At 48.0% G+C, this 14,147-nt stretch overlaps 1 protein-coding gene across 1 annotated transcript in view; it reads right to left on the bottom strand.

Annotated features, from left to right (window-relative positions):
• Positions 1-14,147, bottom strand: part of UBA6 (ubiquitin like modifier activating enzyme 6) — a 170,044-nt gene that overhangs the window by 126,609 nt on the left and 29,288 nt on the right. Inside the window, exon 8 of the mRNA XM_063919926.1 lies at positions 13,774-13,897. Coding sequence (XP_063775996.1) covers positions 13,774-13,897 — 124 coding nt within the window. The remainder of the gene's footprint in view (positions 1-13,773; positions 13,898-14,147) is intronic.

Consider the following 14,147-nt stretch of genomic DNA (forward strand, 5'->3'; position numbering starts at 1 on the left):
CGAAGGGAATAGCTTCGTACGATGCCACCATCTTTCCCAGGACTCGCGTGCAGTGATGCACCGACACCTGTTTCGGTTTTAAGAGGTCTCTGACTAGAGTCACAAGCTCTTGAGCCTTCTCCGTCGGGAGAAACACCTTCTTCTGGTCTGTGTCCAGAATCATGCCCAGAAAGGGCAGACGCGTCGTAGGAATCAGCTGCGACTTTGGGATATTCAGAATCCAGCCATGCTGTTGCAACACTTCCTGAGAGTGCGCTACGCTGATCTGCAACTGCTCCCTTGACCTCGCCTTTATGAGGAGATCGTCCAAGTATGGGATAACTGTGACTCCTTGCTTTCTCAGGCTCACCATCATTTCTGCCATTACCTTGGTAAATATTCTCGGTGCCGTGGAGAGCCCAAACGGCAACGTCTGGAATTGGTAATGACAGTCCTGTACCACAAATCTGAGGTACTCCTGATGAGGCGGATAAATGTGAACATGCAAGTAAGCATCCTTGATGTCCAGAGACACCATAAAATCCCCCTCTTCCAGGCTTGCAATGACCGCTCTGAGCGATTCCATTTTGAACTTGAATCTTTTTAGATAAATGTTCAGGGACTTTAAATTTAATATAGGTCTGACCAAACCGTCCGGTTTTGGTACCACAAACATTGTGGAATAGTATCCCTTTCCCTGTTGAAGAAGGGGAACCTTTACCACCACCTGCTGGAGAAATAGCTTGTGAATTGCAGCTACCACTACTTCCCTTTCTATGGGGGAAGCTGGCAGGGCCGATTTTAGGTAACGTTGAGGGGGCATCACCTCGAATTCCAGCTTGTATCCCTGAGACACAATCTGTATAGCCCAGGGATCCACCTGTGAGCGAACCCACTGGTGGCCGAAATGTCGGAGACGCGCCCCCACCGCTCCTGGCTCCACCCGTGGAGCCCCAGCGTCATGCGGTGGATTTAGTGGAAGCCGGGGAGGACTTCTGTTCCTGCGAACTAGCTGTAAGGTGCAGCTTTTTTCCTCTACCCCTGCCTCTAGCAAGAAAGGAAGCACCTCTGACCTTCTTGCTTCTTTGTGCGCGAAAGGACTGCATTTGGTAATACGGTGCTTTCTTAGGTTGTGAGGGAATATATGGCAAAAAGTTTGACTTCCCAGCAGTAGCTGTGGAAACCAGGTCCGAGAGACCGTCCCCAAACAATTCCTCACCCTTGTAAGGTAACGCCTCCATGTGTTTTTTGGAGTCGGCATCACCTGTCCACTGCCGAGTCCACAGGACCCTCCTGGCAGAAATTGACATTGCATTAATTCTAGAGCCCAGTAGGCAAATGTCCCTCTGGGCATCCCTCATATATAGGACAGTGTCTTTTATATGCCCCAGGGTCAGCATAATGGTATCCCTGTCCAAGGTATCCATTTCCTCAGACAGATTATCTGTCCACGCTGCTACAGCACTACACATCCACGCCGACGCAATTGCCGGCCTCAGTAGAGTCCCTGAATGTGTATAAACAGATTTCAGTATACTTTCCTGCTATCTGCAGGATCCTTTAGGGTGGCCGTATCCTGCGACGGCAGGGCCACCTTCTTAGATAAGCGTGTGAGAGCTTTATCTACCCTAGGGGAGGATTCCCAGCGCACCCTGTCCTCTGGCGGGAAAGGGTACGCCATAAGTAACCGTTTGGAAATCAGGACTTTCTTATCTGGGGAATCCCACGCTCTTTCACATAACTCATTTAACTCATGTGAAGGGGGAAAAGTCACCTCTTGCTTTTTCTCCCCATACATATAAACCCTCTTGTCAGGGACAGGGTTTACCTCTGATATGTGTAAAACATCCTTCATCGCTATAATCATGTAGCGTATAGCTTTTGTCATTTTCGGTTGCAATTTTGCATCGTCGTCGACACTGGAGTCAGAATCCGTGTCGACATCTGTGTCAACCATTTTGGATAGTGGACGCTTTTGAGACCCTGAGGGCCTCTGCGCTGTAGGATCAGGCATGGGTTGAGACCCTGACTGGCCCGAGGTATCAGCTTTATCCAACCTTTTATGTAAGGAGTTTACTTTATCATTTAACACCTTCCACATATCCATCCAATCAGGTGTCGGCACCGTCGGCGGCGACACGTCAGTCAACTGCACTTGCTCTGCCTCCCCATAGCCCTCTTCGTCAAACATGTCGACACACGCGTACCGACACACCACACACACACAGGGGAAGCTCTAAATGAGGACAGGACCCCCACAAGGCCTTTTGGAGAGACAGAGAGACAGAGAGAGAGTATGCCAGCACACACCCCAGCGCTATATAACCCAGGGATTACACAGTAACTTTAGAGTTTACCCAGTAGCTGCTGTATTATGATTAATGCGCCTAAATTTATGTGCCCCCCCTCTCTTTTTCACCCTTCTACCGTGATTCTGCAGGGGAGAGCCTGGGGAGCTTCCTCTCAGCGGAGCTGTGGCAGGAAAATGGCGCTGGTGAGTGCTGAGGACGAAGGCCCCGCCCCCTCAGCGGCGGGCTTCTGTCCCGCAATTTTCTGTAAAATAAATGGCGGGGGCTCATACATATAACAGTGTCCCACTGTCTATATGCAGTTTTCGCCAGGAGGTATCAATTGCTGCCCAGGGCGCCCCCCCCTGCGCCCTGCACCCTACAGTGACCGGAGTGTGTGGGTTAGTGTGGGCGCAATGGCGCACAGCTGCAGTGCTGTGCGCTACCTCATGTGAAGACAGGAGTCTTCTGCCGCCGATTTCGATGTCTTCTCCGCTTCTGCCGGCTTCAGTCTTCTGGCTCTGCGAGGGGGACGGCGGCGCGGCTCCGGGAACGGACGACAAGGTCAGGTCCTGTGTTCGATCCCTCTGGAGCTAATGGTGTCCAGTAGCCTAAGAAGCGCAACCTAGCCGCAGTTAGTAGGTTTGCTTCTCTCCCCTCAGTCCCTCGTAGCAGAGAGTCTGTTGCCAGCAGATCTCTATGAAAATAAAAAAACCTAACTAAAATACTTTCTTATTAGCAAGCTCAGGAGAGCTCACTAAAAGCACCCAGCTCTGTCCGGGCACAGATTCTAACTGGGGTCTGGAGGAGGGGCATAGAGGGAGGAGCCAGTGCACACCAGATAGTACTAAATCTTCCTTTGGAGTGCCCAGTCTCCTGCGGAGCCCGCTATTCCCCATGGTCCTTACGGAGTTCCCAGCATCCACTAGGACGTTAGAGAAAAAGTAAAAATGAACAAAACAACAAGGTACCCACTATAGACAGGCAAGGCCACTTCCACTTACACCCCTTAGATGGAATAGAGGTTTAATATCACACCACCGGAAAATATGGAAGTTACCATCAATCCAGGTGGGTATCAACATAAGCGGTAGGGTTCAAGCCTGGTGTCCTTCTACAATGCACCAATTGCAGAGGAGACAGTGCCCTGCAGTCCCGGAGATCAGCTCAGCTAGTAGTGAAGATGGCGCCAAAATCTGTCAGGAAGTGAGGGAGAGTGAAATGCAGCTCCAGGGCGGGAACACCAGTAGTAGATGGCACCTGGAGCTGGTGGAGGGGCTACAGGTCAGCGCCTTATCCCCTATGCTGGTCCTCACCACCTGGTACTGTGGAGCCTATGTAAAATGGATTTTAGTAAATCAGACGTGTCCTCCCTGCCCTGGTGGATATAGTGGGGTCCCTTTGCAGTACAGTGTCCACGCCAGCGGTGCGGTCCGTCTCCTGGGACCGCAATTTACCGGCGGGTCCCATCTGGGGAACCCTCTTACCTCCTCCCTGATGTGCAGCCACACGATCCTGGAGAGTGTCAGCGGTTGTGTGCCTGAAGACCGGTGCGCCACCGCTGGAAGTACCCGGGAACCGGGACGCGGGAGTATGCAGCGCTGCTGGGGAGGTGATGGAGCCGCAGCACAGAATGTCAGAATGACAAACAGTGCTGCAGCCCTTTAATTCTTCTTATAAAACCCTATTCAGGGCTGCCTAGCAGAGCCCCACCTGTTAGTAACCTGCTCTGCAGGCACCAACTTACAAACTGAGCTCCAGTGCCTGGAGGCGGGGTTATAGAGGAGGCGGTGCAGTGCATCCTGGGAACAGTCAAAGCTTTAGCCTGTTGGTGCCTCGGATCAAGATCCAACTCTACACCCTGATGTATTCCCTGTGGAATCCCAGTGTAACCCGCTGCAGAAATACAGAAGTACTCATATACAGTTATACAGGAAAGACACAGTAATAAATACACAAGCACGCCTTTACACCTTTAAACCATTATGCACACAGGACATTCAATGCAACTGTAAAAGTAAAATACAGGCAGTAATTGCTCAACAGTCCAAACCCCGGTCGGCAGCGAGGAGCTAAACTGTATAACCTGCCCGCTGAGGAGGAGGTATACAGGGAGATAGGAGCCCAACGCTTTGAACACTAGCTGCAGTAGGCATTGGGGAAAATGTGTCTCTGTGAGGGATTGGAGAGCAGGAGGAGTCACCCATGGCGGGATGCCTCCCCGAAGGAACACACCAAGGGAGGCGGGAAGGAGCTAACAGGGAGAATCTACCTCCTCTTGTGACATGGACCATGAGTAGGGTTACCAGGTTCTATGGCTGATTAAAACCAAGTGAAATGGACTCTTGAAGTCAACCAGCCACAGAACCTGTGGAATTAATATGCGTCCAGAATTAAAGGGATGAGGTGGCAATGGCCGCCTCTAATGAAGTGCCCCTTTACCTATGTGCCCTGGTAGTCTAGTGGGGAGCAGGCAACCTGGACACCCTCTGTCAGCACCTCTGGTGGTCTCTGGCACCAGAAGAGCAAGCCACTATCCTGTGGTTCCCTGCAAGCAGGGTGCGGTGCTTTCCTTTACCCCATGGCGTCCAGCTGCGGCTCTCCTGTGTGCTTATGAGGGCATGGCCGAAGACACTGACCCGCTTGCCAGTGCTACGGCAACCAGCACTGGGGGTCAGTGGAGTGGCAGTGTGGGCGTCCTATATAAGTTAACTGATACTTCCACTGTCATGGTTTTACCACCATAGCAGTTTATGAAAGCAACTACTCTATGGTTGTCAGGTAAGATCCTGAGCTACAGTATTTCTGCCTTAAAAGAGCTTGAAAATGCCGACACATATACCCTAATACTCTTATTTACAGAATATTTGCACACCCTTGGTCCTCACTCTGTATCCATACTACTTGTATTGTTTCCGTCAGCAGATGATAGCCACAACCTTTGAGGCAACACTATAGTCCAGGGGTGGCCAACCAGTCAGAGACAAAGAGCCAAGAAATCTTGTTAGGTACATCAAAGAGCCGACTTCGAGCCGAAGGCGCACTTGCAAAAATGGGGTGTGACCTTGTGCCTGCTAGGCCACGCCCCTGGTATAAAATACATTGAAAAAGCCAGATCCAACATAAAATACAATAAAAATGCCACTTCTACATCAATTCATTGAAAAAGCCAGATCAGCATAAAATATATTGAAAAGCCAGATTCACATAATGCACTTCAGTTCCCCAATGTGTCCCTCCAGCCAGCACCCGCCTGTGTCACTCCAGCCAGCTCCCCCATGTGTATTTGGCTCACTCAGTTCTCAGTCTACGTAATGCTGCTGCATGTCTGGCTGGAGTGCAGCGGTTTACAGATCTCTTGTGGTCACGTGACTTTGAGTGTTGGGAGCCACATTTGAATAAAGAAAGAGCCGCATGTGGCTCTAGAGCCACGCGTTGGCCACCACTGCTATAGTCTCTTGAGAGCCCTATCCACTGGGTTTTGTTGCTTTTAATTATTTACCTGTGATTCTTTATCTAGAAATCGCTATATAAATACAATTATTATTATTGATCTCTTGGATAATACAGACTTTTAAAGTATTTCCTATTTGATACAGGTTGAGTATCCCTTATCCAAAATGCTTGGGACCAGAGGTATTTTGGATATGGGATTTTTCCGTATTTTGGAATAATTACATACCATAATGAGATATCATGGTGATGGGACCCAAGTCTAAGCACAGAATGTATTTATGTTTCATATACACCTTATACACAGCCTGAATGTCATTTTAGCCAATATTTTTTATAACTTTGTGCATTAAACAAAGTGTGTGTACATTCACACAATTCATTTATGTTTCTTATACACCTTATACACACAGCCTGAAGGTCATTTAATACAATATTTTTAATAACTTTGTGTATTAAACAAGGTTTGTGTACATTGAGCCATCAAAAAACAAAAGTTTCACTATCTCGCTCTCACTCAAAAAAGTCCGTATTTCGGAATATTCCGTATTTCGGATATTTGGATATGGGATACTCAACCTGTATTTGTAAGCATTTTACATGATCTAGAGAAGTTGGACTGCAATACTGCTGATCAAGTAGGTAAAGGTGCCCAAAGAACAATTCCTACAGGGGATGGCAGCTTGCCTAGGAAATTGCTTACTGGTACCATTTGGTATGATTGAAATTAATTAGATGCTGCATTTTAACAAGCCTGTTTCCTGACAAACACACTGCCTTTTGCCGTGTCTATCCCCAGCCCTATAAATTGTAACAGTTGAGATGAAATCAGATAGGTTTTCATTGTGTTGATGATCCAACCATGTCCCTGTAGGAACATCATTACCCGAGCTGTTCTGTGCCTGGCAACATGCTCCAATTTTCTTGTTAAATGAATGACATCCAAATATGACTCTAATGAGATTCCTTGTTTCCGAAATATAGCAATGAAAACTACCATCATGAGGGGTTTGCAATAAGTTTCCGGTAGTGCAGAGCATAGGTAGAGTAGACACAATCTGACTGTCTGGGTGTGAACTGTAATCTCTGAATAAAGTTTTTGTGAAATGCCAAGACACAGAACGGTCATATACAAGCAGCGCTGCACACTGAAGCAGTCAGCATGTTCACGTCCTTCCCCCATTTGTAATGGCGCTCAACAGAGGCCACTGGAGAGAAATGATCTTCCATGAGTACAAGAGTGATCTGCGACATCAGGAGGGTTTTGACAGACTCCAGGGAACACATGCAACTACGCAAAGACTCCTATGGGGAATACTTTGAAAAAAAAATGTAATGTTCACTTTGTAAATATAATAAGAATTTACTTACCGATAATTCTATTTCTCGTAGTCCGTAGTGGATGCTGGGGACTCCGTCAGGACCATGGGGAATAGCGGCTCCGCAGGAGACAGGGCACAAAAGTAAAAGCTTTAGGATCAGGTGGTGTGCACTGGCTCCTCCCCCTATGACCCTCCTCCAAGCCTCAGTTAGGATACTGTGCCCGGACGAGCGTACACAATAAGGAAGGATTTTGAATCCCGGGTAAGACTCATACCAGCCACACCAATCACACTGTACAACCTGTGATCTGAACCCAGTTAACAGCATGATAACAGCGGAGCCTCTGAAAAGATGGCTCACAACAATAATAACCCGATTTTTGTAACAATAACTATGTACAAGTATTGCAGACAATCCGCACTTGGGATGGGCGCCCAGCATCCACTACGGACTACGAGAAATAGAATTATCGGTAAGTAAATTCTTATTTTCTCTGACGTCCTAAGTGGATGCTGGGGACTCCGTCAGGACCATGGGGATTATACCAAAGCTCCCAAACGGGCGGGAGAGTGCGGATGACTCTGCAGCACCGAGTGAGAGAACTCCAGGTCCTCCTCAGCCAGGGTGTGCCCCTGACCAAGTAGCAGCTCGGCAAAGTTGTAAAGCCGAGACCCCTCGGGCAGCCGCCCAAGATGAGCCCACCTTCCTTGTGGAATGGGCATTTACATATTTTGGCTGTGGCAGGCCTGCCACAGAATGTGCAAGCTGAATTGTACTACACATCCAACTAGCAATCGTCTGCTTAGAAGCAAGAGCACCCAGTTTGTTGGGTGCATACAGGATAACAGCAAGTCAGTTTTCCTGACTCCAGCCGTCCTGGAAACCTATATTTTCAGGGCCCTGACAACATCTAGCAACTTGGAGTCCTCCAAGTCCCTAGTAGCCGCAGGTACCACAATAAGCTGGTTCAGGTGAAACGCTGACACCACCTTAGGGAGAAACTGGGGACGAGTCCGCAGCTCTGCCCTGTCCGAATGGACAATCAGATATGGGCTTTTGTGAGACAAAGCCGCCAATTCTGACACTCGCCTGGCCGAGGCCAGGGCCAACATCATGGTCACTTTCCATGTGAGATATTTCAAATCCACAGATTTGAGCGGTTTAAACCAATGTGATTTGAGGAATCTCAGAACTACGTTGAGATCCCACAGTGCCACTGGAGGCACAAAAGGGGGTTGTATATGCAGTACTCCCTTGACAAACTTCTGGACTTCAGGAACTGAAGCCAATTCTTTCTGGAAGAAAATTGACAGGGCCGAAATTTGAACCTTAATGGACCCCAATTTGAGGCCCATAGACACTCCTGTTTGTAGGAAATGCAGGAATCGACCGAGTTGAAATTTCTTCATGGGGCCTTCCTGGCCTCACACCACGCAACATATTTTCGCCACATGTGGTGATAATGTTGTGCGGTCACCTCCTTCCTGGCTTTGACCAGGGTAGGAATGACCTCTTCCGGAATGCCTTTTTCCCTTAGGATCCGGCGTTCAACCGCCATGCCGTCAAACGTAGCAGCGGTAAGTCTTGGAACAGACATGGTACTTGCTGAAGCAAGTCCCTTCTTAGCGGCAGAGGCCATGAGTCCTCTGTGAGCATCTCTTGAAGTTCCGGGTACCAAGTCCTTCTTGGCCAATCCGGAGCCACGAGTATAGTTCTTACTCCTCTACGTCTTATAATTCTCAGTACCTTAGGTATGAGAAGCAGAGGAGGGAACACATACACCGACTGGTACACCCACGGTGTTACCAGAACGTCCACAGCTATTGCCTGAGGGTCTCTTGACCTGGCGCAATACCTGTCCAGTTTTTTGTTCAGGCGGGACGCCATCATGTCCACCTTTGGTCTTTCCCAACGGTTCACAATCATGTGGAAGACTTCCCGATGAAGTCCCCACTCTCCCGGGTGGAGGTCGTGCTGAGGAAGTCTGCTTCCCAGTTGTCCACTCCCGGAATGAACACTGCTGACAGTGCTATCACATGATTTTCCGCCCAGCGAAGAATCCTTGCAGTTTCTGCCATTGCCCTCCTGCTTCTTGTGCCGCCCTGTCTGTTTACGTGGGCGACTGCCGTGATGTTGTCCCACTGGATCAATACCGGCTGACCTTGAAGCAGAGGTCTTGCTAAGCTTAGAGCATTGTAAATTGCTCTTAGCTCCAGTATATTTATGTGGAGAGAAGTCTCCAGACTTGATCACACTCCCTGGAAATTTTTTCCTTGTGTGACTGCTCCCCAGCCTTTCAGGCTGGCATCCGTGGTCACCAGGACCCAGTCCTGAATGCCGAATCTGTGGCCCTTTAGTAGATGAGCACTCTGTAGCCACCACAGAAGAGACACCCTTGTCCTTGGAGACAGGGTTATCCGCTGATGCATCTGAAGATGCGATCCGGACCATTTTTCCAGCAGATCCCACTGAAAAGTTCTTGCGTGAAATCTGCCGAGTGGAATCGCTTCGTAAGAAGCCACCATTTTTCCCAGGACCCTTGTGCAATGATGCACTGACACTTTTCCTGGTTTTAGGAGGTTCCTGACTAGCTCGGATAACTCCCTGGCTTTCTCCTCCGGGAGAAACACCTTTTTCTGGACTGTGTCCAGAATCATCCCTAGGAACAGCAGACGTGTCGTCGGAGACAGCTGCGATTTTGGAATATTTAGAATCCACCCGTGCTGTCGTAGAACTACTTGAGATAGTGCTACTCCGACCTCCAACTGTTCTCTGGACCTTGCCCTTATCAGGAGATCGTCCAAGTAAGGGATAATTAAGACGCCTTTTCTTTGAAGAAGAATCATCATTTCGGCCATTACCTTGGTAAAGACCCGGGGTGCCGTGGACAATCCAAACGGCAGCGTCTGAAACTGATAGTGACAGTTTTGTACCACGAACCTGAGGTACCCTTGGTGAGAAGGGCAAATTGGGACATGGAGGTAAGCATCCTTGATGTCCAGGGACACCATATAGTCCCCTTCTTCCTGGTTCGCTATCACTGCTCCGAGTGACTCCATCTTGATTTAAACCTTTGTATGTAAATGTTCAAATATTTCAGATTTAGAATAGGTCTCACCGAGCCGTCTGGCTTCAGTACCACAATATAGTGTGGAATAATACCCCTTTCCTTGTTGTAGGAGGGGTACTTTGATTATCACCTGCTGGGAATACAGCTTGTGAATTGTTTCCAATACTGCCTCCCTGTCGGAGGGAGACGTTGGTAAAGCAGACTTCAGGAACCTGCGAGGGGGAGACGTCTCGAATCTCCAATCTGTACCCCTGGGATACTACTTGTAGGATCCAGGGGTCCACTTGCGAGTGAGCCCACTGCGCGCTGAAACTCTTGAGACGACCCCCCACCGCACCTGAGTCCGCTTGTACGGCCCCAGCGTCATGCTGAGGACTTGGCAAAAGCGGTGGAGGGCTTCTGTTCCTGGGAATGGGCTGCCTGCTGCAGTCATCTGCCCAGGGATAGAGGAAAGGGAAGAAATGACTGGCCTTTTGCCTGCTTGCCCTTATGGGGACGAAAGGACTGAGGCTGAAAAGACGGTGTCTTTTTCTGCTGAGATGTGACTTGGGGTAAAAAAGGTGTATTTTTCAGCTGTTGCCGTGGCCACCAGGTCCGATGGACCGACCCCAAATAACTCCTCCCCTTTATACGGCAATACTTCCATGTGCCGTTTGGAATCTGCATCACCTGACCACTGTCGTGTCCATAAACATCTTCTGGCAGATATGGACATCGCACTTACTCTTGATGCCAGAGTGCAAATATCCCTCTGTGCATCTCGCATATATAGAAATGCATCCTTTAAATGCTCTATAGTCAATAAAATACTGTCCCTGTCAAGGGTATCAACATTTTCAGTCAGGGAATCCGACCAAGCCACCCCAGCGCTGCACATCCAGGCTGAGGCGATCGCTGGTCGCAGTATAACACCAGTATGTGTGTATATACTTTTTAGGATATTTTCCAGCCTCCTATCAGCTGGCTCCTTGAGGGCGGCCGTATCTGGAGACGGTAACGCCACTTGTTTTGATAAGCGTGTGAGCGCCTTATCCACCCTAAGGGGTGTTTCCCAACGCGCCCTAACTTCTGGCGGGAAAGGGTATAACGCCAATAATTTTCTATCGGGGGAAACCCACGCATCATCACACACTTCATTTAATTTATCCGATTCAGGAAAAACTACAGGTAGTTTTTTCACACCCCACATAATACCCTCTTTTGTGGTACTTGTAGTATCAGAAATATGTAACACCTCCTTCATTGCCCTTAACATGTAACGTGTGGCCCAAATGGAAAATACGTTTGTTTCTTCACCGTCGACACTGGAGTCAGTGTCCGTGTCTGTGTCGACCGACTGAGGTAAATGGGCGTTTTAAAGCCCCTGACGGTGTTTGAGACGCCTGGACAGGTACTAATTGGTTTGCCGGCCGTCTCATGTCGTCAACCGACCTTGCAGCGTGTTGACATTATCACGTAATTCCCTAAATAAGCCATCCATTCCGGTGTCGACTCCCTAGAGAGTGACATCACCATTACAGGCAATTGCTCCGCCTCCTCACCAACATCGTCCTCATACATGTCGACACACACGTACCGACACACAGCACACACACAGGGAATGCTCTGATAGAGGACAGGACCCCACTAGCCCTTTGGGGAGACAGAGGGAGAGTTTGCCAGCACACACCAAAACGCTATATTATACAGGGACAACCTTATATAAGTGTTTTCCCTTATAGCATCTTAATATATAATAATATCGCCAAATAAGTGCCCCCCCTCTCTGTTTTAACCCTGTTTCTGTAGTGCAGTGCAGGGGAGAGCCTGGGAGCCTTCCTAGCAGCGGAGCTGTGTAGGAAAATGGCGCTGTGTGCTGAGGAGAATAGACCCGCCCCCTTTTCGGCGGGCTTCTTCTCCCGTTTTTCTGACAACCTGGCAGGGGTTAAATACATCCATATAGCCCCAGGGGCTATATGTGATGTATTTTTAGCCAGCATAGGTACTTTCATTGCTGCCCAGGGCGCCCCCTCAAGCGCCCTGCACCCTCAGTGACCGTTGGTGTGAAGTGTGCTGAGAGCAATGGCGCACAGCTGCAGTGCTGTGCGCTACCTCATGAAGACTGAGAAGTCTTCAGCCGCCGATTTCTGGACCTCTTCTCTCTTCAGCATCTGCAAGGGGGTCGGCGGCGCGGCTCCGGTGACCCATCCAGGCTGTACCTGTGATCGTCCCTCTGGAGCTAGTGTCCAGTAGCCTAAGAAGCCAATCCATCCTGCACGCAGGTGAGTTCACTTCTTCTCCCCTAAGTCCCTCGTTGCAGTGAGCCTGTTGCCAGCAGGACTCACTGAAAATAAAAAACCTAACAAAACTTTTACTCTAAGCAGCTCTTTAGGAGAGCCACATAGATTGCACCCTTCTCGGCCGGGCACAAAAACCTAACTGAGGCTTGGAGGAGGGTCATAGGGGGAGGAGCCAGTGCACACCACCTGATCCTAAAGCTTTTACTTTTGTGCCCTGTCTCCTGCGGAGCCGCTATTCCCCATGGTCCTGACGGAGTCCCCAGCATCCACTTAGGACGTCAGAGAAAATACTTTTTGTGTATCTGGAAACTTATTGCACACCTCCCGTATTTGCAAAGGTTCTTGGAGGTCTGAATGAAAGACATGTAAACTGAAAATGATGACAAAGCACACAATCTGAGAAACCGATGATTCTGAGCTAAATTCTGAGCACATTTTCCACAGCAATGTAGAGAGGCTTATCTTGTAGATCTATCGAGGTTAGGAATCTTCCTTGCTCTACCACCAGTAGAATGGACTGTACTAACTGTTCAGAAGGCTCCTGAAGCTTTTTATAACAGGAAAAGCTTGCAATACAGTTGCATCCATATTAGGCACTGTACACCATTTAGAAGCTTCTTGATATGTCTACATACAGTTAAGCCTCCTAATAACAACCTGATCAGGTAATAGATCCCATTATTTAATAAGGTATCCTTTCATAACCCTGCGTACAAACACTTTTTGGATCATCCACAACGTTTAATCTAGAAGTCTGAGTTATTATATGATCTATACCCCACTGGCACCATTACCTCCCGGGTTCCCTCAGTTGAACAGGAGAGGCAGGCCAAGTTTCCAACCCTGCATTTATTAGCAACTAACATCCCCAGGGGGGAGCCAGTCCTATCCCTACTTGTACTCCTGAGCGTCCATTACCGGTACCATCCAGACTTTTTCCTGTCTCCACTCAGGTGACTAAAGTCTTGAAAAAATGCCCTGTGCAATGCCCTGGTGTAACAGGAAAATTACTGAAGAGTTCATGCACTGACGTGTATCAGATGCCAATGGGATATTATCCTAAAGATGAATGGTGTGGCTTCAGCTATCAGATGGATTATGTAATACTCTTACATTTTACTTTTTAACAAATTTTTCAAAGGAAACTAAGGGTTAGCAATGAATAAAACATTTTGTCGTGCTTAATCTGGTCATTTGAATTATAGAGAGGTATAGTGGGTCATTAAATGTATGAGGTCCACGTACTTGGTTTATATATTTTGTGATATATAATTTTTCTATCTAAGACACCTACTGTACTTAATCGCTATCCTATGAGAACAAAGTCTAAAAACTGTTTTAACAATGAAATACACACGATTATGCATAAGACATAGCTTACCTGAAATCTGATGTGTGGACCCATTTAAAACATTCATTCCATTGACCTCCCGAAAAGTAACAAACTGTCCAGACTCAAGTTTGTGAGGAAGATTCTCAAAGCAGGTGACTACACCGGGATTGGACTGACAAGAAAATATCTTCATTATGGCTAAGCAGATAGTGCAACAGCTAAGCTACCTCAAATAATATCAGAGAACCGTTCTTCATCTGACACTCATAATGAAGGATTACCATTTTCACCAAATAAGCAGAATTAGTTATAAAATAATTCAACCTCCCCACCAGCAACTTGCATTCATTAGTAAACAAACCTTCTCAATTAATATTACTAGTATCTTTAACAGAGAGAAATTTAAGATGTCAGAAATTCTA

The sequence above is a fragment of the Pseudophryne corroboree genome, chromosome 1 (genome assembly GCF_028390025.1).
Source record: "Pseudophryne corroboree isolate aPseCor3 chromosome 1, aPseCor3.hap2, whole genome shotgun sequence".
NCBI classification, from domain to species: Eukaryota; Metazoa; Chordata; class Amphibia; order Anura; family Myobatrachidae; genus Pseudophryne; species Pseudophryne corroboree.